This window comes from Nerophis ophidion, linkage group LG01 (genome assembly GCF_033978795.1).
Source record: "Nerophis ophidion isolate RoL-2023_Sa linkage group LG01, RoL_Noph_v1.0, whole genome shotgun sequence".
NCBI classification, from domain to species: Eukaryota; Metazoa; Chordata; class Actinopteri; order Syngnathiformes; family Syngnathidae; genus Nerophis; species Nerophis ophidion.
In genome coordinates, this window is record NC_084611.1 from 50996779 (window position 1) to 51023294 (window position 26516).

The 26516-nt window shown below is 38.4% G+C and overlaps 2 protein-coding genes across 3 annotated transcripts in view; both read left to right on the forward strand.

Annotated features, from left to right (window-relative positions):
• Positions 1-1039: 1039 nt before the first annotated feature.
• LOC133556477 (histone PARylation factor 1) lies at positions 1040-20255 on the forward strand. 2 transcript variants are annotated; one of them, XM_061906439.1, is made up of 8 exons: positions 1040-1178; positions 1595-1772; positions 4207-4393; positions 7649-7747; positions 10690-10837; positions 14211-14298; positions 14494-14666; positions 20022-20255. In XM_061906439.1, the coding sequence occupies exons 1-8, from the start codon at positions 1140-1142 to the stop codon at positions 20154-20156; spliced, it is 1047 nt and encodes a 348-aa protein (XP_061762423.1). In that variant the 5' UTR covers positions 1040-1139; the 3' UTR covers positions 20157-20255. The 2 variants fall into 2 exon arrangements, with proteins under 2 accessions (XP_061762423.1, XP_061762431.1); XM_061906447.1 differs by lacking the exon at positions 14211-14298.
• Positions 20256-25916: 5661 nt separating this feature from the next.
• The window catches only part of LOC133556490 (ankyrin-2-like), a 194167-nt gene continuing 193567 nt past the window's right edge, over positions 25917-26516 (forward strand). Inside the window, exon 1 of the mRNA XM_061906582.1 lies at positions 25917-26276. Coding sequence (XP_061762566.1) covers positions 26151-26276 — 126 coding nt within the window. The 5' untranslated portion in view covers positions 25917-26150. The remainder of the gene's footprint in view (positions 26277-26516) is intronic.

Consider the following 26516-nt stretch of genomic DNA (forward strand, 5'->3'; position numbering starts at 1 on the left):
CATTTAGATTTAAAAAAAATATATTTCCATGTCTGTCCTGAGTCCTCCTCCAACTTGTTAGTCGGTTTGCCTTTTGCTAAAATACTCACTAAAAGTCACTAGAAAAATGGCTAAAAATATCTGGTTTTGTTGCCACAATTTGATTTTTTTCTCCCCAAACTTTTTTTTTTTCCATGCACACATCTGACTGCGACACACTGAAAATGACACACAATCCACTTTTATGTCACGACCCACCAGTTGGGAACCACTGGTCAACTGTATAACAGTTACTGTAATATTTCCATGTCTGTCCAGAGTGATTGACCACTTTGCAAAAATGAAAACGAGACGTTACAGTTTACTTCTCAGAAAATGATTCCCTTAACAGACACACAACAGTTGTTCATTTATTCTACTACTGTGGCTTTATTGTTTTGTGTATATTTTATAGTTTTGTGTATCTGAAATAGGATTAGCCACATTGCCATAAATGGAAATTAAATAATATAAAAGAACCCAGAGATGTAGGGGTGCTTTATTTTTTGTTTTACTTTTGTAGATGTTAAATTTGCAGATGATTACTGCAATATATATTTCAAAACGATTCATTGCTCTTCCTTTTTGCTTTTACCAGTAGCAGTTTAGAAGTCTGGAGTAAAAAAGTGCACAAGTAGGTCAAATGCATTAGTTAATTTCAGGTGGTTAATCAAAGATCCATACAACACAATCTGATATGATTTCATAGTTTAAATCGCTACTTATGTATTTTTGATGATAAATAAGTGCTAAAAATGTTTTTACTTGCGCGCTTTGCACGCTCACATGAATTATTTGTGCCCCAGGTGTGCCCCAGTACAGTATTAGGTCTAGTGACGCCCCTGGTATATACATTTAATTATGTACATTGTTTACAATCCGTGTGAATGCTTCGTCGCATTCTCACAATTAATTGTATAAATTCAATATATTTGTTATATATTATTAATATATTTATTCAATATTATTAGCATGCTGAAGCCAGGCGACGACAACTGCATTGTTCGAAAACATGTAGTGACACATTTTGACCTCTTAGGGTCAGTAGTGCGGTTACCTTTGTAGCGCTGTAGCGTATTTGTAGTAGAAGAAGAACTCGGCGGCGAAGCAGGGGGAAGAACATGACAGGGCGCGCAAAAAGAAAGCTCAAATCCATTCAGGTACGTTATTTGTTCATTGGTGCGCGTCGTCATTCGCTGAGTTTTGGTCGTGTGGTCGTGTCGTATTGGATTCCAATATAAATAATAATACTATTAAATGCCGGTTGTTGTCGCACAAACACGCCAGCGGCGCACACTGGCTACGACCCCGCGGAGGATTAGAAAATGTGATAAATAACTAAATATTTGTATTTATACGAAGTGGTTTGTCTCGTGTACGTGGTACCTGAGATGTGAGGGGCAAAATGTGTGCTCGCTTAGTAGCAATGTACTTATTTTGCTATAAATTGATTCGTAAGAAAATATTTAATTAATAAAATAAAAGGGACAAGCGGTAGAAAATGGGAGGGGTGGGGGGTAGATTTAGCTATTCTCACGTTATTCTGCGTTTTGGGCCGATGAAATTGTGTTGTTAGGAGCCGGGGAAGAGAGAGGCGAAGAAAGCTCGTTGTGATGACGTCAAGGCCACGCCCCCATCAGCGGTGTCGCCACAGCAACGCGAGGAGACGCTGCAGCTCTGCAAGCTCCACATGCCGGAGGACCTCTACCACTTCTGGGATCTGTGCAAGGAGCTTTGCCCCGAGAACCCCTGTGGTGAGTTCAGAACATCAGCAAAGTTGTGGGTTACAGTTTTTAATACCCATCCATCCATATATAATATATAAATACACTCAAATGCATTGTCTAACCATCACAATAGTTATTTTTAGAGATGTCCGATAATGGCTTTTTTGCCGATTTCCGATATTGTCCAACTCTTAATTACAGATTCCGATATCAACCGATGCCGATATATACAGGGGTGGAATTAACACATTATTATGCCTAATTTTGTTGTGATGCCCCGCTGGATGCATTAAACAATGTAACAAGGTTTTCCAAAATAAATCAACTCAAATAATAAATCAATGGAAAAAAATGCCAACATGGCACTGCCATATGTATTTTTGAAGTCACAAAGTGCATTATTTTTTTTAACATGCCTCGAAACAGCAGTTAGGAATTTGGGACATGCTCCCAGCATGAGGAGGTTGAGGTGCAGGGGTAAGGGAGGGAGCAGGGGGTGTATATTGTAGCGTCCCGGAAGAGTTAGTGCTGCAATGGGTTCTGGGTATTTGTTCTGTGGTGTTTATGGTGTGTTACGGTGCGAATGTTTTCCCGAAATGTGTTTGTCATTCTTGTTTGGTGTAGGTTCACAGTGTGGCGCATATTTGTAACAGTGTTAAAGTTGTTTATAGCAAAATTATCAACTAAATTGTGGGTTACAGTTTTTAATACTCATTCATCCATATGTAATATATAAATACACTCAAATGCATTGTTTAACCATCTTAATAGTTATTTTTAGAGATGTCCGACAATGGCTTTTTTGCAAATTTTGTCCAACTCTTAATTACTGATTCCGATATCAACCGATGCCGATATATACAGTGGTGGAATGAACACATTATTATGCCTAATTTTGTTGTGATGCCCTGCTGGATGCATTAAACAATGTAACAAGGTTTTCCAAAATAAATCAACTCAAATAATAAATCAATAGAAAAAAATGCCAACACGACACTGCCATATTTCATTTTGAAGTCACAAAGTGCATTATTTTTTTTAACATGCCAGCAGCTTGGAATTTGGGACATGCTCTCCCTGAGAGAGCATGAGGAGGTTAAGATGGAGGGGTACAATGTAGCGGGGGGGGGGGGGTGTATATTGTAGCGTCCCGAAAGAGTTAGTGCTGCAAGGGGTTCTGGGTATTTATTTTTTTGTGTTTATGTTGTGTTACCATGCTGATGTTCTCTCGAAATGTGTTTGTCATTTTTGTTTGGTGTGGGTTCACAGTGTGGCGCATATTTGTAACAGTCTTAAAGTTGTTTATACGGCCACCCTCAGTGTGACCTGTATGGCTGTTGACCAAGTATGCCTTGCATTCACTTGTGTGTGAAAAGCCGTAGATATTATGTGATTGGGCCGGCACGCAAAGGCAGTTTTTTCTGGTCCATATTTTCCATAGGTCATAAAAAATATCATTCATCGATATCGACCAATATGAAAAAAATATTTGAACACAAGTTAAAGTTAAAGTACCAATGATTGTCACACACGCACTAGGTGTGGTGAAATTTGTCCTCTGCATTTGACCCATCCCCTTGATCACCCCCTGGGAAGTGAGGGGAGCAGTGGGCAGCAGCGGTTCCACGGCCGGGAATCTTTTATGGTGATTCAACCCCCAATTCCAACCCTAGATTCTGAGTACCAAGCAGGGAGGCAATGGGTCCCATTTTTATAGACTTTGGTATGACTCTTCCGGGGTTTGAACTCACAACCTATCGATCTCAGGGTGGACGCTCTAACCACTAGGCCACTGAGGAGGTGCTATGCAGTACTAAGACTCAAACACACATAACAAGGAGGTGATGGATCGACTGTCTCTTCATTAACGGCAAGCTGAACTGTCTTGTAAGTGCTGCCGAAGCACACAGAAGTCCCTTTGGTGCTCTCACAAATGATCAGAATTCACACAAATTCTTAAATTTACAACCCACATTACTACAATAATAATCATTTTAAGATGTAAAATCCACTTACAGTACTTAAACATTGCCAAAGGCTCTCTCGTGAGCAATAGGAGCAAACAGAGGGGTGGAAGTGTGATTTTTTTGAAGAGGTGCAGCTTAAAGTGAGTCCGCTTTGGCATTTTTTTTCCCAGAAAAGTCATGTTCTCATCACAATTAAATCTGTATTTACCCAGTCTCGTCCATACCAGTAAGCACACAATGTCTGCCAGTAGGACATATGCCACCATATGCGGTCCTCTCCAAGGTTTTTCATAGTCATCAATGTCGACGTCCCTCTGGGGTGAGTTATTACTTGCCCTTATGTGGGCTCTACCGAGGATGTTGTTGTGGTTTGTCCAGCCATTTGAGACACTTGTGATTTAGGGCCATATAAATAAACAGTGATTGATTGATTGAAAATCCCATGCTGAATGCTATGTAAGACCATCACTGTATTAGAAAATGTCTTTTCCCAGGTGCTCTGAAGGACACACTGGGTTTGCAGCTGGTTGGTCCTTTTGATATTCTAGCCGGAGCTCACAGGAACTGCAAGAATCCTTCTCCTAACTTCCACCTCCACTGGAGGTATTTCTACGACCCACCAGAGTTCCAGACGATACTGCGGGGCAGCGAGGAGAGCCAGCATCACATCGGCTACTACAGGTAGTCAAACACACACTTTGTTTTCTATTAGTCTCTGAGCGGGTTTACTGAATTGATTCTGGTGCTTTGTTTGCCTCCAGAGGTTCCCTAACTTTGTAGCTAGTAGGGATGTAATGATAAACGGTAATAATAATACTAAGCTGACGGTTAGTATTACCGCTTTCAATTAAAAAGATCGAAATACCGTGATTGATACCTGCGCTTTCGTAAACATACGGACTGACTGGAGCTCGCTGAAATGCTAACATAGAAACAAGACATTAACGTCTTTCTCTATTAAGAAAGGACATACCCAATCTAAATTTAAATAAACACATTAATGTCTAAACAACCAACATATTATTTTATGCACATTAAACCTAAAAGCTGAGCTGTTTTAGAACAGAGTGGTCGTTCCATACTTGGAGGAATACGAGACGGAGGTGTTTTTACGGTGCGTTGAAGGACCACTGAACAGAGTAGGATGCCACAACGCCCACCAGGAATAATTAATACTGTATTTTTTGGACTGTAGGGCGCACCGGGTTATAAGATGCACTGCCAATAAGCGGTTCTAGTCAGGTCTGTTTTCATACAAAAGGCACATTGAAGGGGTCATATTAGGATTTTTTTCTACATTTAAGACTTCCTTGTGGTCTACATAACATGTTAATGGTGGTTCTTTGGTCAAAACTTTGCGAAGATGATGTTTTATTAGAAGTGTAACGGTACGTGTGTTTGTATTGAACCGTTTCGGTACGGGGGTTCCGGTTCGGTGCGGAGGAGTACCGAACGAGTTCCACACAAACAGATGAAGTAGCCGCTTATGCTAAAGTCTAAACAAGCTGCTCCACTCCTTTCTGCCTCTGTCTCCTACACAGCACCGAACATTGTTCCACCCACACAACCATCTGATTGGTTACAACCGTAGCGTTAACAAGCCAATCAGCAGTGCGTATTCAGAGCACATGTAGTCAGCGCTACAGCGTCGAGCAGATAGGCGTTTAGCAGGGAAGCAACAGACTCTCCCCAAATTCTACTAAACACTTCCAAGTCAACTACTTTCTAAACATCACTATGAGCCCGTTGATCTTCTAGAAACAAACTGCAGCTCAGCTCACTCGCTGTCCTGGCTTTAGGTGAAGGCTAGTTAGCTTTTAGCGTAACGTTAGCTCATTTTGCGGTGTGTGCGTGTGTGTGTTACGGACAGTGTTGATTGAGGTGTGTTGAAGCAGCAAAAAAGGACATTATGTTAAATGAAGAGTTTCTGTCTCTGATAGTGTATATAATAATGTAAGTGCATCATAAAGCCTACATGAACTCCATGGTGTTCAGGAATGAATAGTCTCTCCTATTGTACAATTTTTCAGCTATAGTTACATTAATCATTAGTAATGTAGCAGCCTAGTTTTGAATGGCAGGGTCCTTGCTATCACATGTTGATACAAATATAACATTTACATAATAAACATCAACTACCGGCTTCCCCAATGCTGTAATAAATTAAGCATGATGAGTTGACTTGAAACTGCACTTTTTATACGTAAAAGAAAAGTTGTGTCATTTTATTTCATCTACGCAACAACTTGAGGCAGTTTAATGTTGATTAACGTGGGCAGAATTATTATAGTGTTCCCAATGTTAAAAGGATCAAGCCATTGTTTACAAATTTGGTAAATAAATAACCCAAAAATTTATATTTCGTTGTTTTATTACTGTACCGAAAATGAACCGAACCGTGACCTCTAAGCTGAGAGGTTCTACCGAATCTAAATTTTTGTGTACCGTTACACCCCTATGTTTTACAGATAATTTTCAAGTCGCTTACTGACCGTCTCTTCAGGATGGGCCGTTTTGTGGGCGGTCTTATTTATGGGCCTCTCCTTCGACAGCGTCGTCTTCCCACTATCTTTGTTATACCAGTAGTTTTTAGCGCTTTCATAGCGAGTCTACTGACAGATTTAAGTTGGAGTTGTACGGTACTTTATATTAGAAATGGCAACGGCGTAGGATGAATGCCCCACAACAAGAGGATAAAGAAAAAGGAGCTTATTGACTACCGCGCGGACTACAATGGCGGACGCGCGCACATTTTCGGGCTTATGGAGAGCACAAATACACATCAGGAGGTATTGATAGGTAAAAGTTGGTTTTGCATGAAAGGTCAAAAACTAAATGCCAGAATGTCTCCTAATAGGTGCCATTTTGTGGTCCTTATACACGCATCATAATAATGCTGTATGTTGAAGCACAGTACGTCTGACTAGTTTAGCAGTAATGCTAAAGTATTAATTGTATTAAAACATGTTGACAGATTTCGTGTAATGTTAAAAGTTAAAGTACCAATGATTGTCACACACACACAATGTGTGGTGAAATTATTCTCTGCATTTTACCTATCACCCTTGATCACCCCCTGGGAGGGGAGCAGTAAGCAGCAGCTGTGGCCGCGCCCGGGAATGATTTTTGATGATTTAACCCCCAATTCCAACCCGTGATGCTGAGTGTCAAGCAGGGAGTTAATGGGTTCCATTTTTATAGTCTTTGGTATGACTCGGTCGGGGTTTGAACTCACAACATACCGGTCTCAGGGCGGACACTCTAACCACAAGGCCACTGAGTCCTATGATTAAGTTCTATAGAACTAGAAATAGTCCTATAATTCTTCTCAATGAAAGTTTTGGTGTTGCTTGCTTACCAGTACTTGTTAGCGTCATTTATTGCACAGGGGGTGTCAACATGCAGTCCACACGCATCTCTTATGCGTGACTGCCATCTACTGGTCACATTTATCATTAACAAACAAAATTGCTGCAAGGTCGGCAAGCACAACCAGAATTAATATGTACATTAGGCGCACCGAGTTACGAGGCGCACTGCCGATTTTTGAGAAAATGAAAGTGCGCCTTACAGTCCGAAAAATACGGTAAATAATAGATATTTATGCACTTTTCACGTAAATAAATCTTACAAGTGCTACAGCACAAACCAATATTTAAAATAATAAAAGCTTAGCCATTAAAACAGATAAAATATTAAGGGTAAAACACTGTCTGTGAATCATAAGAAACACAAAACTTAGTCGAAAGATTTCAGTGGATAGAAGTACTTTTTGAGCGCATTCAACAATACCCTGATTAAAAACCTGATAAGTTTGGTCACAATATCCGTGAGAAGAAACGTTCATAACATTACATCCCTAGTAGCTAGGTAGGTGTTAAAAAATAAGCAATTGATTGATTGATAACTATTTTTTTTTCTAACATTTTTTTCCAGAGATATTCCAGACTCCCTTCCAGCGTTTGTTGGGGAGAATGAAGCCAAGAGTGGCTGCACTATTACACAAATGGGAGACAACGTCTTTGCTGCAGTTCTGTAAGTATTGTTGAAGAAATTGTAGAGGTACGCTGCATTTTTTATTTACCACGGAAATCAAGAGTCAGAGGTGATACTAAGCCTAGTTATGAGCAGTGTTGTACGATAACGACGTCACTTTCGCTAGTAACGAGTAATCCAATGAATTACTTTTATTTACCTGTAGGCCGTGCCGGAGACGTTTGATGTAAAGTGGCACGCTACTACCCCAGATGTTTTATTTAACAAGACGACGTCAGAAGCACATCAAGTTCAATACAGGAAGTAACATTTTACTAATAAAACCAGCACAGCTCTTAAATGAACCTGATACCAATTAGGAGGCAACATCACACAGCAAACATGTAGTACTACTACGAGGGAATAATGAACAACAAATCAATGCATGAAGTGACAAGCTTGGAATACCTTGTGGACAAGGAAACATTGAAGCACATTCAATCTCTTCATTACTCGCGCTAACACAATCTAATGAAAATATTCAACGGAGGTGCCGTAACTGCCCGCAAACTGCATGTCTGAGCTAATAAACACAGCTGAGCTAATGCTGCTCTGTCTAGGCACTGATGTCACTTAGCAACATGCATCTAAAACACACTGGTCTAATATAACGAGTATATCGATATCGCCCAGCCCTAGTTGGAACCCATTTCCTCAGCGTATCAGCATGTTGAGAAGGAAATAGGCACTGACACTCCCCATATCCACATAGCTTTTATTTGTCCAAATATATTTCGCCCTGTCAGTTTGAATACACGTCGACATACAAGCTAAGGGGCATATATTTCCCCCGTTAGCCTATCTGTCGATGTGTCATTGCATTGACCGGGCTAGCATGCTAAGCATTACACTAGGAGCTGAGCATCATCACACTAAGCATTTCGTTGCAGGAACATACTAGCTTTGTTGGACAAGATCATAGACTGTATTGGACAATATAGTTTACATAACAAATTTCAATTTCCATTTATTACAAGTAATAAGAAAACATAAATGCCTGACTTACCCATCAAGGAGGAAATTAGCAAGTTTGTCGTCGGATGAAAAAATCTTCTCAGCCTTCAATCATCTCCATCTTTCAAAGGCATCCCCGATACAAATCCACGTTTTGTTCCTGGCTTTGTCATGAATAAGTTAAAAATCGTAACGATGTCATTTAGATTTACTCAGGTTCTTTCATGTTTATTAAATGGGAACATTATCACCAGACCTATGTAAGCGTCAATATATACCTTGATGGTGCAGAAAAAAGACCATCTATTTTTTTAACCGATTTCAGAATTCTAAATGGGTGAATTTTGGCGAATTAAACGCCTTTCTGTTAATCGCGCTGGAGGCGATGACGTAAGAATGTGACGTTGCCGAGGTAACACACCCACCATTTTCATTTTCAACACATTACAAACACCGGGTCTCAGCTCTGTTATTTTCCGTTTTTTTGACTATTTTTTGGAACCTTGGAGACATCATGCCTCGACGGTGTGTTGTCGGAGGGTGTAACAACACTAACAGGGAGGGATTCAAGTTGCACCACTGGCCCGAAGATGCGAAAGTGTCTGCCGCCAGACCCCCATTGAATGTGCCAGAGTGTCTCCACATTTGACCGGCGATGCTAAGGCAGACATGGCACAGAGATGTATGGATAACCTGCAAATGCATTTGCAACGATAGTCAACGAAATCACAAAGGTGAGTTTTGTTGATGTTGACTGCCAGCTAATCGATGCTAACATGCTACGCTAATCGATGCTAACATGCTATTTACCGGCGGTGCTAAAGCAGACATGTAACAGAGATGTATGGATAACCTGTAGATGCATTTGCAACTATATTACGTTTCCTTCCACCCACATTTAATGCGAAAAAAACCCACTTATCAATCGACGGATTTAAGTTGCTCCAGTGTCAAAAGATGCGAAAGTCCTGATCGTTTGGTCCGCACATTTTACCGGCGATGCTAACGCAGCTATTCGGCCATGCTATGGCTATGAATAGTGTCAATAGCTATTCGCTCAATAGCTTCAGTTTCTTCTTCAATATTTTCATACTCCAACCATCTGTTTCAATACATGCGTAATCTGTTGAATCGCTGAAATCCGAGCTAATGTCACTATATCTTGCTGTGGTATTCCCATTGTTTGTATACATTGGCAGCACTGTGTGACGTCACAGGGAAATGGCCAGTGTCTTCGCAGAGAGCCGAAAATAAGGCACTTTAAAGCTTTATTTAGGGATATTCCGAGACCGGTAAAATTTTGAAAAAAAATTCAAAAAATACAACAAGCCACTGGGAACTGATTTTTATTGTTTTTAACCCTTTTGAAATTGTGATAATGTTCCCCTTTAACTTTACCAGTGGCAGTATCCAGACAAAGAGGGCGGTGCCTAACTGGAAACCTGAACGTGACACTTTTCTAATTGGTCAATCGGTGCAATTCAAATTTTGAAATGAGCATATCCCGGCTGAACAACTGTTATCAGTTATAGAGGTATTGGAAAAGAATATGATTTATTAATGCCTTAATGCCATTTAATGACTTGACATGACATTTATTATGTGTGGCTCCTTTTTTCCGAGTAGGAAATCAGACCTTGGGGGACGTCCAGTCGAAACTCCCGACTAGAAGAAACTCTAAAATTCCGACTTGAAATGGAACGCTTAATCAAACTCGGCAGCTAAGCAACACTTTTCATCACAGGATGCGTACTAAATTTAGTCCAGATTGGATTGTTGGAGTCATTTGAATCCAGCTGTCTTGTGATTTAAAAACAAAAAAAATATGATAAAATTTGCAGTAGCTATTTAATATATATATGAGAAGACTTTCTACAATACGGACTGTACAAACTTTTAGAATTGTTTGAACTTAAACTGCCCTATAACCGTAAGAGGACGACTTCTCAATGAGTTATTGTTTGTCCTTACTTTTCATTTCTCTGTAGCATTTTTCTGATGAGGAAGAAGAACAAGAAGGGCAGTCAGAAAACGGGGGATTTAAAGATCCTGGAGGCAAAGCTGAGAGAGCGATCAGAAACTCTCAACCTCTCTCTAGAACAGAAGACCAAAGAAATGAAGCAGCGGGACAAGAAGGTAGCTTACCCAAAGAAAGTTGATTCCCTCGTTAGTTGTCTATGGATCTTTTCATTCATCCATGTCATTTTAGTCTCAGGGCGTTCAGTCGATCTCAACGAGGACTGTTTGGTTGGTCTTTGAAGACATTTAGTCTCTCATCCAAGTAGACTTCATTAGTTCATACTCATAGACTTTGATTGGTCAGATCTAGTGTTAGGCTTGGATTGATCAGATCTAGTTTTAGGGGCTTACATTGGGCTGATCTAGTGTTAGAGGCTTAGATTGGGCTGATTTAGTGTGAGGCTCGGATTGGGCTGATCTAGTTTTAGGCTTATATTGGGCTGAACTAGTGTTAGACTTAGTTTGGGCTGATCTAGATTTAGGTTTAGATTGGGCTGATCTAGATTTAGGTTTAGATTGGGCTGAACTAGTGTTAGGCTTAGATTGGGCTGATCTAGTGTTAGGCTTAGATTGGGCTGACCTAGTTCTAGGCTTAGATTGGGCTGATCCAATTTTAGGCTTTGATTGGGCTGATCTAGTTTTAGGCTTTGATTGGGCTGATCTAGTTTTAGGCTTTGATTGGGCTAATCTAGTTTTAGGCTTAGATTGGGCTGATTTAGTTTTAGGCTTGGATTCCGCTGATCTAGTGTTAGGCTTTTATTGGGCTGACCTAGTGTTAGGCTTAGATTGGTCTGATCTAGTGTTAGATTTAGATTGAGCTAACCTAATTTTAGCCTTAGATTGGGCTGATCTAGTTTTAGGCTTTAATTGGGCTGATCTAGTTTGAATCTTAGATTGGGCTGATCTAGTTTTAGTCTTAGATTGGGCTAAACTAGTTTTAGGCTTAGATTGGTCGGATCTGGTTCTAGGCTTAGATTGGTCAGACCTGGTCTTAGGTTTAGATTGGTCAGATCTGGTTTTACGTTTAGGTTGGTCTGATCTGGTGTTAGGTTTAGATTGGTCTGATCTGGTATTAGGTTTAGATTGGTCTGATCTGGTATTAGGTTTAGATTGGTCTGATCTGGTTTTAGGCTTGGATTGGTCTGATCTGGTTTTAGGCTTGGATTTGTCTAATCTGGTTTTAGGTTTGGATTGGTGTGATCTGGTTTTAGACTTGGATTGGTGTGATCTGGTTTTAGGCCTGGGTTGGTGTGATCTGGTCTTAGGCTTGGGTTGGTGTGATCTGGTCTTAGGCTTGGGTTGCTCACATCTGGTTTTAAGGTTCTCACATCTGGTCTTAGGCTTCTCACATCTGGTCTTAGAGTACCCATCACATGTATTCACTGTCATTTTTTTCTATTTATATTTCAAAATATTCAAACTACTTCCTTACTCCCTTTTATTACGTACAATTGTTTGAGTCAAACATAATCAATAATACAGAGTAGCAAAAGCTACTGCCTGCTATTTAATTTTGAAAGCAGTTTTTAATTTAGTTTTAGTCAGTTGTTTTAGTTTATCATATCTTAGTCATCTAAATTGATTTAGTCGACTAAATTCCTCAACATTTTAGTTAACTAAAATATAAAGTGTATCACATCTTAAAAGTTGTCATGAGACCACTTTTATGAAGTTTATTGCAGAGCATCACAAAAACTAAATTCACACCAAGACCTGAACTCCTTGAGGATATTGGTAAATACATTTCACACAAACCTTACCATGTTAGTTTAGCTATGTTTTCAAATGTTGAATAATATTTGACTCAAATAGTCTTATGAAGAAACAAAGTAGTTTTATTCTATAGCGTGTGTAACCACACGGTGTGCACAATTGCCGTCTCGGCCTCTGTCCCGTGTAAATACAGCAACCGGTGTTGGAAATCTAGAAGCTGTCTTTCTATGTGGTAGTTTGAAAAATTACAAATAGACTTAGACAACTTAGACTTAGACAAACTTTAATGATCCACAAGGGAAATTCTTCCACACAGTAGCTTAGTTTACCAAGGTTGGAAAGTGTAAGGATGGAAAGGATAATGCAGATGGATAGATATATAGTACTTTATTGATTCCTTCAGGAGAGTTCCTTCAAGAAAAGACTTTAAACTCTTTTTAACTTTGAACTTTTTTAACTGTTTTTAACTTTTTAACTGCTTTTTATCCAACAAATTGTTGTTAGGGTAATTTTGTATTTGCATTTTCAATGTGTATTTTACTTCTGTTTTAAATGTTATTTTTTCAGTCTGTCCTTTGCCTCTATTTCTTTGTGGTGTACAGCCCTTTGTTCTTCAACTGTGGTTGTTTTTAAAGATTCAAGATTGTTTATTGTCATATGCACAGTTAAACAGATAGTTTGCCGTACAATGAAAATCTTACTTTGCTATATAAAGTTGGTATAGTATAGTTGGTAGGTAGAAAGTAGACTAAAATTGTACCATAGTAGCAATATAAAATATATGTAATATTTACATAATATATGTACAGTATATGATATATACTGATTAGGGTTGCAAAGGGGTGGAAAGTTTCTGGAAATTTACCGGCCCATTCTTTCACACGTTTGTAGAAACAGTCTCCATGCCTGAGTACTTGATATGATACACAGGGCCAATTGATTAGGGACACCTGAGTCTCATCATTTGGATGGGTGGCCAAATACTTTTGGCAATATAGTGTAATTTATAGGGCCGGCATGGCGTAGTGGGTAGAGCGGCCGTGCCAGAAACCTGAGGGTTGTAGGTTCGCTTCCCACCTATGGACATCAAATTCGCTTCCGTTGTGTCCTTGGGCAGGACACTTCATCCTTTGCCCCCGGTGCCGCTCACACCGGTGAATGAATGATGAATGAATGATTGGTGGTGGTCGGAGGGGCCGTAGGCGCAAACTGGCAGCCACGCTTCCGTCAGTGTACCCCAGGGCAGCTGTGGCTACAGATGTAGCTTACCACCACCAGGTGTGAATGAATGATGGGTTCCCACTTCTCTGTGAGCGCTTTGAGTATCTAACAATAGAAAAGCGCGATATAAATCTAATCCATTATTATTATTATTATTATAATTAACTTCTACAGCCTTGTCATTCAGAGTGGATCGGCATAAATCAAAAATGGCGATCACACACTTTTTTACGAAATATCGACCGATGCCGTTTGATCGGTACATCCCTAACTTTTGTTTGTAGTTCAATCCTGAGGATGACTATTTTCATAGAGCGGTGTTTCAGTGATAGACAATGGGCATCAAAAAATGCTACAATAACAAATTTAGATTGTTAAACTGTATATCTATCTATGTACTTTTTTTGTATTATTTATCAAAACACCAAGTGACTCTATATGCAGTACTTCAGGATTATCCTTCCGACACAGTACATTGCTAGAATCCCAAGTATCCACCTTTTGAAACGTGAAGAATCCATTCAGAAGAATGATTCGAAAGGAACATTTTCCCTAGGTGGTCACCAAAACCTTCCACGGTGCTGGCATTGTTGTGCCTGTAGACAAAAACGACGTGGGATACAGAGAACTGCCAGAAACCGATGGTGAGTCCATAAAATGCGTATGGCCCTGAATACGTGAAGAGTCCTTTTTCTAGACCTGTTTTTGTAAATAATTAAAAAAAATCTTTGTGCAATTTTTTGTAAATAGCCTCAGTGTTTAAAATGACTCTCTTGATACTGTTCTAATCAGAGCGCTGATTTCCATATTTTTGATTGCCCTCCTTCCTTTGCGCCCAGCTGCTCTCAAAAAGATCTGCAAGGCCATCGCCGACGCCCGGGATGACGAGGAGCGCGTCAGAGCGTTCCAACCCATCCAGGAGATCGTCACGTTTGTTCAGTTTGCCAATGACGAGTGTGACTACGGCATGGGCTATGAGCTCGGAGTGGACCTCTTCTCCTTTGGGTCCCATGTGAGTAAATGCCATCGGTTTCTGCTCTATTATCAGCATTTTGACGTCAATTTTTATTGATATCGGCCTTTTTTTATTTTACAACTTCAACAGACGTATATCAACAAATACAATATATACACATATGAAACAAGTATTTAGTGTTGTTACCTCCGAGGTCTTAATCAAGGCTCAAGTTGTTCGTTTTTCTCACACAGACATTTATTCATTCTCTTTAACGATGCCAATACAATGCCGTCAGAGCTAATAAATAAGAAAAACATAACTTACAATTAGTCTGACATCAAATAAAAGAAAACATTGATTTCACAAACATCATCAGAAACAATCGTGCCTCAATCTCCGAGGGAATACAGTTTCTTTTCAAGCCAAGACTCCGTTAACGTCTTCCATCAAATGCTTGATGTCTCGTGCTGCTTCCCTGATTCCGTCACATATTAATTGTCCCCCCCAACAATGTGGCCAAACCGAAACCAAAAATATGTTCCCCTCGGATTTATATGGGTTTTGTAACAAAAATCAAGTTGACATATACTTGCATGAATTAACCAAAGGAAATACATTTTTAATCACTATATATGTAAATATGAACTTATATTTTATACATTGTATTTATTTATTCTAACCAACTATGAAATTATATGACATATACATAAACACAATGTGCTTCTGTCACAAAAAAAACCATACAGTATTTCCTGGACTATAGAGCGCACGGGTGTATAAGCAGGACCCACAACATTTTAGAAAACAAATTATTTTCCCATATATACGCAGCACCGGACTATAAGCCGCAGACATATATGTTATGAAATGAGTTATTTACACAGAAATATTCTGCTCCGCCCTCACAATATGTGTTGAAGTTATACAGCTTGGGTGACAGCTAACAAACAATGCAAGACATCTAATAAAGTTCCAAAGCAGATTAATCCATTTAGGCTTTTTATTGTTGTTGATCTTGCTTTGTCTTTTCCTATCTTTATTTACTTTTGTCTTGCACTGGACTTTTATTTTGTAAAACTGAAATACACACAACGACAAATGTATAAGATGTGTGATTCAAATAACATACTGAAATGTAATACACAATATGTAAGTATTAGCTTTTCACAAATATACCGTACTACCATCAAACAAATACTTCTGAGTGTTGAAACTATTTCGATGGTGGAAATATACCACTGGCAGCCATTTTAGGTCCTCAAAACATCCATTAAAACCGTGCACAAAAATTGTTTTTCAATAAACATCTTAGTATCAAATTGAACCACTTTCCACCTTAATATTGAGTTATATAAACAAGTTAAAGGCCTACTGAAATTAGATTTTCTTATTTAAACGGGGATAGCAGGTCCATTCTATGTGTCATACTTGATCATTTTGCGATATTGCCATATTTTTGCTGAAAGGATTTAGTATAGAACATCGACAATAAAGTTCGCAACTTTTGGTCGCTAATAAAAAAGCCTTGCCTTTACCAGAAGTAGCAGACGATGTGCGCGTGACGTCACGTGTTGTAGGGCTCCTTACATCCTCACATTGTTTACAATCATAGCCAGCAGCAGCTAGAGTTATTCGGACCGAGAAAGCGACAATTTCCCCATTAATTTGAGCGAGGATGAAAGATTCGTGGATGAAGAAATTTAGAGTGAAGGACTTGAAAAAAAAAGGCGATTGCAGTGGGAGCGATTTAGATATTATTGGACACATTTACCAGGATAATTCTGGAAAATCCCTTATCTTCCTATTGTGTTGCTAGTGTTTTAGTGAGATTAAATAGTACCTGAAAGTCAAAGGGGTGTGTTGACGCCAGAGTCTCTGAGGGAAGTCACGAAGCTGCAGCAGGACGGAAGCTTCGCTGACGTCTCCGGCAAGAGGCGACTTATTACCACAATTTTCTCACCGAAAACTGCCATTGACATGTAGTCGGGATCCATGTTCGCTACTTATAGCTTGGATTGGGCTGGATAATAATGTCCGCTACAACCCGAGACGTCAAACGCACGCGTCATCGTACGTGTCATCATACCGCAACGTTTTCAACACGACACTTGGCGGAAATTTAAAATTGCAATTTAGTAAACTAAAAAGGCCGTATTGGCATGTGTTGCAATATCAATATTTAATCATTGATATATAAACTATCAGATTGCGTGGACGTTAGTGGTGGGTTTCAGTAGGCCTTTAAACAGTTTTCTAACAGACTTATCTTTTCCAAGGCTTGTAAGCGCTAACACAACTTGTCTACTTTTCAATTGTCTAATGAACTGAACTGACATCATCAGTGCCCAAACTAATGAAGCGTAGTATTTTCATATCGCCATAAGGTGTCAGTAAGAGTCTACAATCAAATGGGCATAACATATTCTGTAAATGTGTATTTACTGGAACACAGCAGTAAAACTGCGGTTGAAACAAAACAGAAGTCATGGTCAAGGACCCACTGGCTGCGGAAGCTAGCTCTCCAATCAGTGAAACAGACTCGATAACTCCACGGTGACGTTTTGCTGAATTTACTGAGGAATTTGGGAAACTGAAACGATAAAAGAATGCCCTTATAACGTAAATATACTAACACAGACACATGTTAACATACTAGCATATTAGCTTCTGCTATCGACGCTAGCTTGATTAGACAATGACGGAACGTACAAATACGCATGAAAACACTCCTACAGACGTCACACACGGGACACTTTTAGTAAGTAAGAATTGTTTTAGTTATATTGTAAAACTTAACACACATTTCCTGGGGTGATGAATGAAGAATCCATACGAGTAAAAACGCTATGGACAAATAGACAAATCAAGATATACTTCCGGTTCAAAGAGTGAAACACAAAGTACAGTTTCAACCGGCAGCACCTGCCAAAAGATGGCGCCGTAGCACAAATAATAACACACCTTTTCACTGTCTGTTGGTGTTTTATGAAAATACTTGTTGAATACAAAGCATTATGGAATTTTCCATATATTAGCCACATCAAACTGTAAGTCACAGATATATACGTTGTTATTTACACAGAAATAGTCTGTAAATGTTTATTTACATACCTTAATTGTTTCCAAACGGTGTCTGTAGCGCAACACTAAAACGGCTGATCAAACAAAACGTTAGGTAAGGTAACTAGCAAAAACTCGTAAACATGTTAGTATACTAGCTAATGCTAACAGCGCTTGCTTGATTACATGACAAAACCAAGTACAAATATGCGTGAAAACACTCCAAAAGAGATCAAACATGGGACGGTTTAGTTAGTTCAAATTGTTTTAGTTATATTGTAAAACGTACAAACGTTGCTTGGAGTGATGAATGAAGAATCCACACGAGTAGAAACGCTACGGACAAATAGACGAGTCGAGATATACTTCCGGTTCAAAGCGTGAAACACAAAGTACAGTTTCAACCAGCAGCACCTGCAATGAGCAAGCTCATCGTAGTGAAATGAATTATTTACACAGAAATGTTCTGTAAATGTTTATTTACAAACCCCGTTTCCATATGAGTTGGGAAATTGGGTTGGATGTAAATATAAACGGAATACAATGATTTGCAAATCATTTTCAACCCATATTTAGTTGAATATGCTACAAAGACAACATATTTGATGTTCAAACTGACCAAACTTTTTTTTTTTTGCAAATAATCATTAACTTTAGAATTTGATGCCAGCATCACGTGACAAAGAAGTTGGGTAAGGTGGCAGTAAATACGGATAAAGTTGAGGAATGCTCATCAAACACTTGTATGGAACATCCCACAGGTGTGCTGGCTAATTGGGAACATTTGGGTGCCATGATTGGGTGTAAAAGAAGCTTCCATGAAATGCTAAGTAATTCACAAACAAGGATGGGGTGAGAGTCACCACTTTGTAGGCAAGTTGTCGAACAGTTTTGGAACAACATTTCTCAACGAGCTATTGCAAGGAATTTAGGGATTTTACCATCTATGGTCCGTAAAATCATCAAAAAGTTCAGAGAATCTGGAGAAATCACTGCACGTAAGCGATGATATTATGGACTTTTGATCCCTCAGGCTGTACTGCATCAAAAACCGACATCAGTGTGTAAAGGATATCACCATATGGGCTCAGGAACACTTCATAAAACCACTGTCAGTAACTACAGTTGGTCGCTACACCTGTAAGTGCAAGTTAAAACTCTACTATGCAAAGCCAAACCCATTTATCAACAATATCCTGAAACGCCGCCGGCTTGGCTGGGCCCGAGTTCACCTAAGATGGACTGATGCAAAGTGGAAAAGTGTTCTGTGGTCTGATGAGTCCACATTTCAAATTATATTTGGAAACAGAGGACGTGGTGTCCTCCAGAACAAAGAGGAAAATAACCATTTGGATTGTTATAGGCACAAAGTTCAAAAGCCAGCATCTGTGATGGTATGGGGGTGTATTAGTGCCCAAGGCATGGGTAACTTACACATCTGTGAAGGAACCATTAATGCTGAATGGTCCATACAGGTTTTGGAACAACATATGTTGTCATCCAAGCAACGTTATCATGGACGCCCCTGCTTATTTCAGCAAGCCATGTGTTACAACAGCGTGGCTTCGTAAAAAGAGTGTGGGTACTTTCCTGGCCCGCCTGTTGTCCAGACCTGTGTCCCATCAAAAATGTGTGGCGCATTATGAAGTGTAAAATACGACAGCGGAGACCCTGTACTGTTGAACGACTGAAGCTCTACATAAAACAAGAATGGGAAAGAATTCCACATTCAAAGCTTCAACAAATAGTTTCATCAGTTCCCAAACATTTATTGAGTGTTGTTAAAAGAAAAGGTGATGTAACACAGTGGTGAACATCTCCTTTCCCAACTACTTTGGCACGTGTTGCAGCTATGAAATTCTCAGTTAATTATTATTTGCAAAAAAAAATCTTTATGAGTTTGAACATCAAATATCTTGTTTTTGTAGTGCATTCAATTGAATATGGGTTGAAAAGGATTTGCAAATCGTTGTATTCCGTTTATATTTACATCTAACACAAGGTCCCAACTCATATGGAAACGGGGTTTGTACATACCTTAATTGTTTCCAAACGGTGCCTGTGACACGGCAGTAAAACGGGAGTTCAAACAAAACAGAAGCTAACTAACACACTCGTAGCTAATTTTAACGGCGCTAGCTTGATTACATTACAATAGCACGTACAAATATACATGAAAACCCTCTTACAGACTTCACACATGGGACGGTTTAGTAAGTAAGAATAGTTTTAGTTATGTTGTAAAACTTACAACGTTGCCTGGAGTGATGAGTGTAGAATCTTGCTTGGCCCTGAAAAAGCAAGTCTGTGGTGCAACTGACGTCATGGATGGTCTTTCCTCCCCCGCAGTACTTCCACAAGGTGGTGAAACAGCTCCTGCCCATGGCCTACAACTTACTGAAAAGGAACTTGTTTGGAGAAATCCTGGAGGCTCACCTGGCTAGCCGTCGCCATGACAACCTGGACCAGCTGTCCTGGTGTTAGATGTGTCAGTCGCCACACCGTGTGGTCAGTGTTGAACTGATGGTTCATTGGATCACTTTTTAATGTCAAATAAAGTATTTTTTTTATATTTATTAACAATTGTCCTCTCCTGTGAGACTCCTGGGAACACTTGACCTGCCTTTCATACTGCAGTACAGTCATAGGGGACATCGTTGATTATCACACTGGGGCCCCACTGGTGGCAGGCCCGCCCTGTGAGGAACATCAGATGAAAATGGTAAACACATGAAATAATCAAACACTCGACATTTACTTTGCTGTTGTGTTTCAATCAAGCCAAGCACTTTGAGTACAAGCCACGTATCTGAAGTCAAGCTGTAAAACAACACATTTGGGCAACCATTGTCTTACATAATCATGATATTACTTAGTTTATAAGAGATCTTCTTTTTCCCTTTTTCACCTTAGAGGGCCCGATTTACAGAGATTTGTGACATATATGATACAAATTAAGAATAATTTATGGAAATGGATTTTGTTAAAAAAAAAAGTATAATGTGTGTATATGCGTATTTATATTTGTGTATATGTATATATGTGTTTATGTATATATGTGTTTATGTATATATATATATATGTGTGTGTTTATATGTATATATGTGTATGTATATATATATATACAGTATATATGTATATATATACATATCTGTGTGTATATATATGTATATATACAGTATGTATATGTATATTTGTGTATATGTATATATGTGTGTTTATGTATAAATGTGTATATGTGTAAGTTTATATGTATGTGTGTCTATATACAGTATATATATATATATATTTGTGTATGTATGTATATATATGTGTGTGTGTATATATACACATATATGTATGTATATGTGTGTGTGTGTACATACACACATATATATTTGTGTATATGTGTGTATGTATATAAGTGTATAATGTATATATGTGTAAGTTTATATGTGTATGTGTGTATATATACAGTATACATATATATACATATATATATATATTTGTGTATGTATGTATATATATATATGTGTATATATGTATATATGTGTGTGTGTATATATGTGTGTATATATCCAGGAATTTACATTGTAGGAATTTTGAAGAATTTATTTGTAAAATATGTTGGAAAATAAGTATTTGGTAAACCATTCAAAGCTCTGACTGATGGAGGGAGGTTTTGGCTCAAAATCTCACGATACATGGTCCCATTCATTCTTTCTTTAACACGGATCAATCTTCCTGTCCACTTAGCAGAAAAACAGCCCCAAGCATGATGTTTCCACGCCTATGCTTCAGAGTAGGTGTGGTGTTCTTGGGATGAAACTCAGTATTCTTCTTCCTCCAAACACGACCAGTTGAGTTTATACCAAAAAGTTCTATTTTGGTTTCATCTGACCACATGACATTCTCCCAATCCTCTGCTGTATCATCCATGTGCTCTCTGGCAAACTTCAGACGGGCCTGGACATGCACTGGCTTAAGCAGGGGGACACGTCTGGCACTGCAGGATTTGATTCCCTGTCGGCGTAGTGTTACTGATGGTAACCTTTGTTACTTTGTTCCCAGTTCTCTGCAGGTCATTCACCAGGTCCCCCTGGGGCGAGTTTACCACTTTGTGAGCAAATTGTTGAACAGTTTTAGAACAACATTTCTCAAATAACTATTGCAAGGAATTTAGGGATTTTACCATCTACGGTGCGTAAAATCATCAAAAGGTTCAGAGAATCTGGAGAAATCACTGCATGTAAGCGATGATATTACAGACTTTTGATCCCTATGGCGGTACTGCATCAAAAACCGACATCAGTGTGTAAAGGATATCATCACATGGGCTCAGAAACACTTCATAAAACCACTGTCAGTAACTACAGTTGGTTGTTACATCTGTAAGTGCAAGTTAAAACTCTACTATGCAAAGCCAAACCCATTTATCAACAATATCCTGAAACGCCGCCGGCTTGGCTGGGCCCAACTCACCTAAGATGGACTGATGCAAAGTGGAAGGGTGTTCTGTAGTCTGAGGAGTCCACATTTCAAATTATATTTGGAAACAGTGGACGTGGTGTCCTCCAGAGCAAAGAGGAAAATAACCATTCGGATTGTTATAGGCGCAAAGTTCAAAAGCCAGCATCTGTGATGGTATGGGGGTGTATTAGTGCCCAAGCCATGGGTAACTTACACATCTGTGAAGGAACCATTAATGCTGAATGGTCCATACAAGTTTTGGAGCAACATATGTTGTCATCCAAGCAACGTTATCATGGACGCCCCTGCTTATTTCAGCAAGCCACGTGTTACAACAGCGTGGCTTCGTAGTAAAAGAGTGCGGGTACTTTCCTGGCCCGCCTGTAGTCCAGACCTGTCTCCCATCGAAAATGTGTGGCGCATTATGAAGTGTAAAATACGACAGCGGAGACCCTGGGCTGGTGAACGACTGAAGCTCTACATAAAACAAAAATGAAAAAGAATTCCACTTTCAAAGCTTCAACAATTAGTTTCCTCAGTTCCCAAATGTTTATTAAGTGTTGTTAAAAGAAAAGGTGATGTAACACAGTAGTGAACATGTCCTTTCCCAACTACTTTGGCACGTGTTGCAGCCATGAAATTCTAAGTTAATTATTATTTGCAAGAAAAAAAAATGTTTATGAGTTTGAACATCAAATATCTTGTCTTTGTGTGTATATGAATATATATGAATGTGTGTGTGTATATATATATATATATATATATATATATATATATATATATATATATGTATATATATTTGTGTGTATGTATATATATATATATGTATGTCTATGTATGTATATACATACATACATGGATATATATATATCTATATATATCTATATATATATATATATATAGATAACTATCTGTCTATCTATCTATATATATATATATATAGATAGATAGATAGATAGATAGATAGATATCTATATATATATATATATATAGATATATATAGATATATATATATATGTAAAAGCTCCAGTTTCAAATAATTTGAATTTTGGTGTCGGTTGTTTAGTGGTTTTGGTTTTAAAGGCTTTGTTTTTTCCAAAATTATTGAATTTTGGTTAATCAAAGTAAATTACTTGCTTACAAGACTTAAATTCACCTAAAAAAATACCCGAAGATTTTGACACGATGCAATTTTGCCGTCAGAATGTTAAACAAACATTTTTTGGTACGTTTCACTTGAATGTTCACGACTGATTTGCTCAAAACCTGCTAGAAGCATTTTGTTGATACACACATGATATGAAATCCACAACGCTTTTCGCATTTGATTAATGTTAATAATGTATTAATTTGCAATTAGATGCTATTAATGCGATATATTTTTTGTGATTAATCGCATGTTAGTTTGTTATTTTTTGACAATCTTGCTTTAAAATCACAGGCCATCTTGACCATCAGGTATTTAGGGATGTATTTTTATCTTAACATTTTTTTTTATGATGCATTAATATGTGTGTTGTATATGTTTAAAAGTCTTTTTTTTTCTCCTGAAAGAACAATCCCCATCCTTCCTGGGCTCTCTCTCTACATTGATTGTTCTGTCAGCCTTAATTACATCACTTGCTCAATGAAGAGACCCAGACCTAGGTGGGCGGGGGATAATGACACACAGATGTTTTTTTGTTTTTTTACTGTTTTTATTATTATCTGAGCCCCACCTGGATGTGAAATAACACATGTGTAATGTTTATGTAATAGGATGAGAGCACATGCAATTAACTGGACTGGCTACTGCAGCAGAGGACCTCAGGGGTGGAGGCAACAACATAACCTGCATGGCGTTGCATTCAGGTTCTATGGGAAATAGGTGCATTGGTGAAGTTCAGGGAAATTTAAAGCAAACAAAAACGCTGTGCGCCCATGTATAGAATGCTATATAGATATACAATACAAATATGATAAGATAACTAAAAGATTCCGGAAGGAATTGCGTGTGAATGCTGAAGTTGAAGTGAAATGCGGACATAATGTGTTTTAGTTTGAATGTCCAGGATGAGTGGAATGTGTTGATGTTGGAACGGTTTAAATAGGTTGAAAAATGTGGGAATTGTGCAACTTGGAAAAATGTCCCATTCATTTCAATGGGAACTTCCTGGAAATTAGGGAATTTTGGAAACAGCGAGATTTTATGGAAAATGATTAGGAGCATGAATGTCCTGAATGAGCTGAATTAGTTGGTGTTGGAATTGTTTAAACCGAGCAAGAAATGTTGAAGTAGTAATTAAATGTAATTAATGAATTTCTGGAAAATCTGGTATTTTTTTGGAACTTGGAAGAAGGGTAGTTTGAATTTCCAGAATGGTGGAATGGTTTGAATGGGTTGAAAAGTTTGAAGAATGGCCAATTCATTTCATTGGGAATTTCCAAAAACTTTAGGGATTTTGGGAAAAGCGGATATTTTTTGGAAAATCAGAAAAAAAAGAGAGTCTGAATTAGTTGAAATGGTTGGTGTTGGAATTTTCCAAATCAGTCGAGAAATGTTGAAGTTGTAACATATTGAATTGAGAAATTGTATTATGGAATTCCTGGAATTTTGGTAAAACCGGAAATTTTTTCAGTTCGTTTTTGTCCTGATTAAGATGAATGTTTTGATGGTTGGGGTGGTCAGAGTGGGTTGAAAAATGTGGGAGGAGTAGTTGCCAGAAAAACGGGTTTGAAAAAAAGGCGATTCCTGGAATTATTTCGAACTTTATAGTTTTTAAACACATTTACCTTTTTACCTTTTAAATTCCTTCCTCTTCTTTCCTGACAATTTAAATCAATGTTCAAGTAAATTTATTTTTTTATTGTAAAGAATAATCAATAATTTTGAATTTAATTATTCATTTTAGCTTCTGTTTTTTCAACGAAGAATATTTCTGAAATATTTCTTCAAACTTATGATTAAAATTCAAAACAATTATTCTGGCAAATCTAGAAAATCTGTAGAATCAAATTTAAATCTTATTTCAAAGTGTTTTGAATTTCTTTTACAATTTTTGTTCTGGAAAATCTAGAATAAATAATGTTTTGTCTTTGTTAGAAGTATAGCTCGGTCGAATCTGTTATAGATTCTCACAAAGTGCAGATTGGATTTGAACCTTTTTAAAACATGTCATCAAAATTCTAAAATTAATCTTAATCAGGAAAAATGACTAATGATGTTCCATAATTATTATTTTTTTCAAAAAGATTCGAATTAGCTAGTTTTTCTATTATTTTTTGGGGGTTGAGTTTTGAATTTTAAAGAGTCAAATTGAAGATAAACCATGTTTTAAAATTTTATTTGAATTTTTTTCGTGTTTTCTCCTCTTTTAAACTGTTCAATTAAGTGTTTTTTCCATCATGTATTCCCTACAAAAAACCTTCCGTAAAAGGAAAAAAAATGTATGACGGAGAGAAATACCCTTTATATATATATATATATATATATATATATATATATATATATATATATATATATATATATATATATATATATATATATATATATATATTTATTAAAGGTAAATTGAGCAAATTGGCTATTTCTGGCAATTTATTTAGGTGTGTATCAAATTGGTAGCCCTTCGCATTAATCAGTACCCAATAAGTAGCTCTTGGTTTCAAGAAGGTTGGTGACCCCTGCTTTGGAGCATTCACACAATAATAATAGATATGAAATGGAGAGAGAGAGAGATAAATTGATGGAGTAGTGGGTGTTCCTGAGTGTTCCTGAACACACCATCGATCCTGCAGCGTTTCTGGGAAGCGCGTCAGAGGCGCGTTCACGTCCACGCGCTCCCATCAGGAACACAACACTCGCGTTTGTCCTCCAGTCCTTCAGCATGAACACCGCCCGGCTTTGTGGATTCTGAAGCCCGCACTCACACCCCATCTCGGACCGGCGTCAAGGCTCGTCGCCACCACCACCACCACCTGGTTCTACCGCCTCCCTCCAGCCGCAGTCCGCCGACCCAGCCAGGGGAGGAGGAGGGTGAGGGAGACACCATGTCCAGCAGCCCCGAAGATGCTCTCTCCAGGGGCGGCGGCTCCGACCTCAAACTGGCCTCCTCCAACAACACGTCGCCGGAGGGTACGCAGCCGCCGCCGCTGCACCAGAGCCGGATAAGGCAGGTGGGTGTCTTCCTTCCGGTCGCCGGACCTCTAACACGATGCTGCAGAAGGCGTTGCCGTCACATCTGCGTAACACACACGCGGTTCCACTTCCGCCATTAATACATAGAACATCTATCTATCTATATATATATATATTTTTTTTTATTAATTTTTTTATTTTTAAATTTACTTTTCGTGGTTTTCGCTCAACGTGTTGTTGCACGCAGCAGTTGTCATGGCGGACAAAACAAACACAGG

Excerpts from the sequence above, each read along its gene's own strand:
- LOC133556477 (XM_061906439.1), top strand. The coding sequence starts at position 1,140 with ATGACAGGGCGCGCAAAAAGAAAGCTCAAATCCATTCAG. Across the intron at positions 4,394-7,648 it reads CATCACATCGGCTACTACAG|AGATATTCCAGACTCCCTTC; the intron begins GTAGTCAAACAC and ends ATTTTTTTCCAG. Across the intron at positions 14,299-14,493 it reads AGAACTGCCAGAAACCGATG|CTGCTCTCAAAAAGATCTGC; the intron begins GTGAGTCCATAA and ends CTTTGCGCCCAG.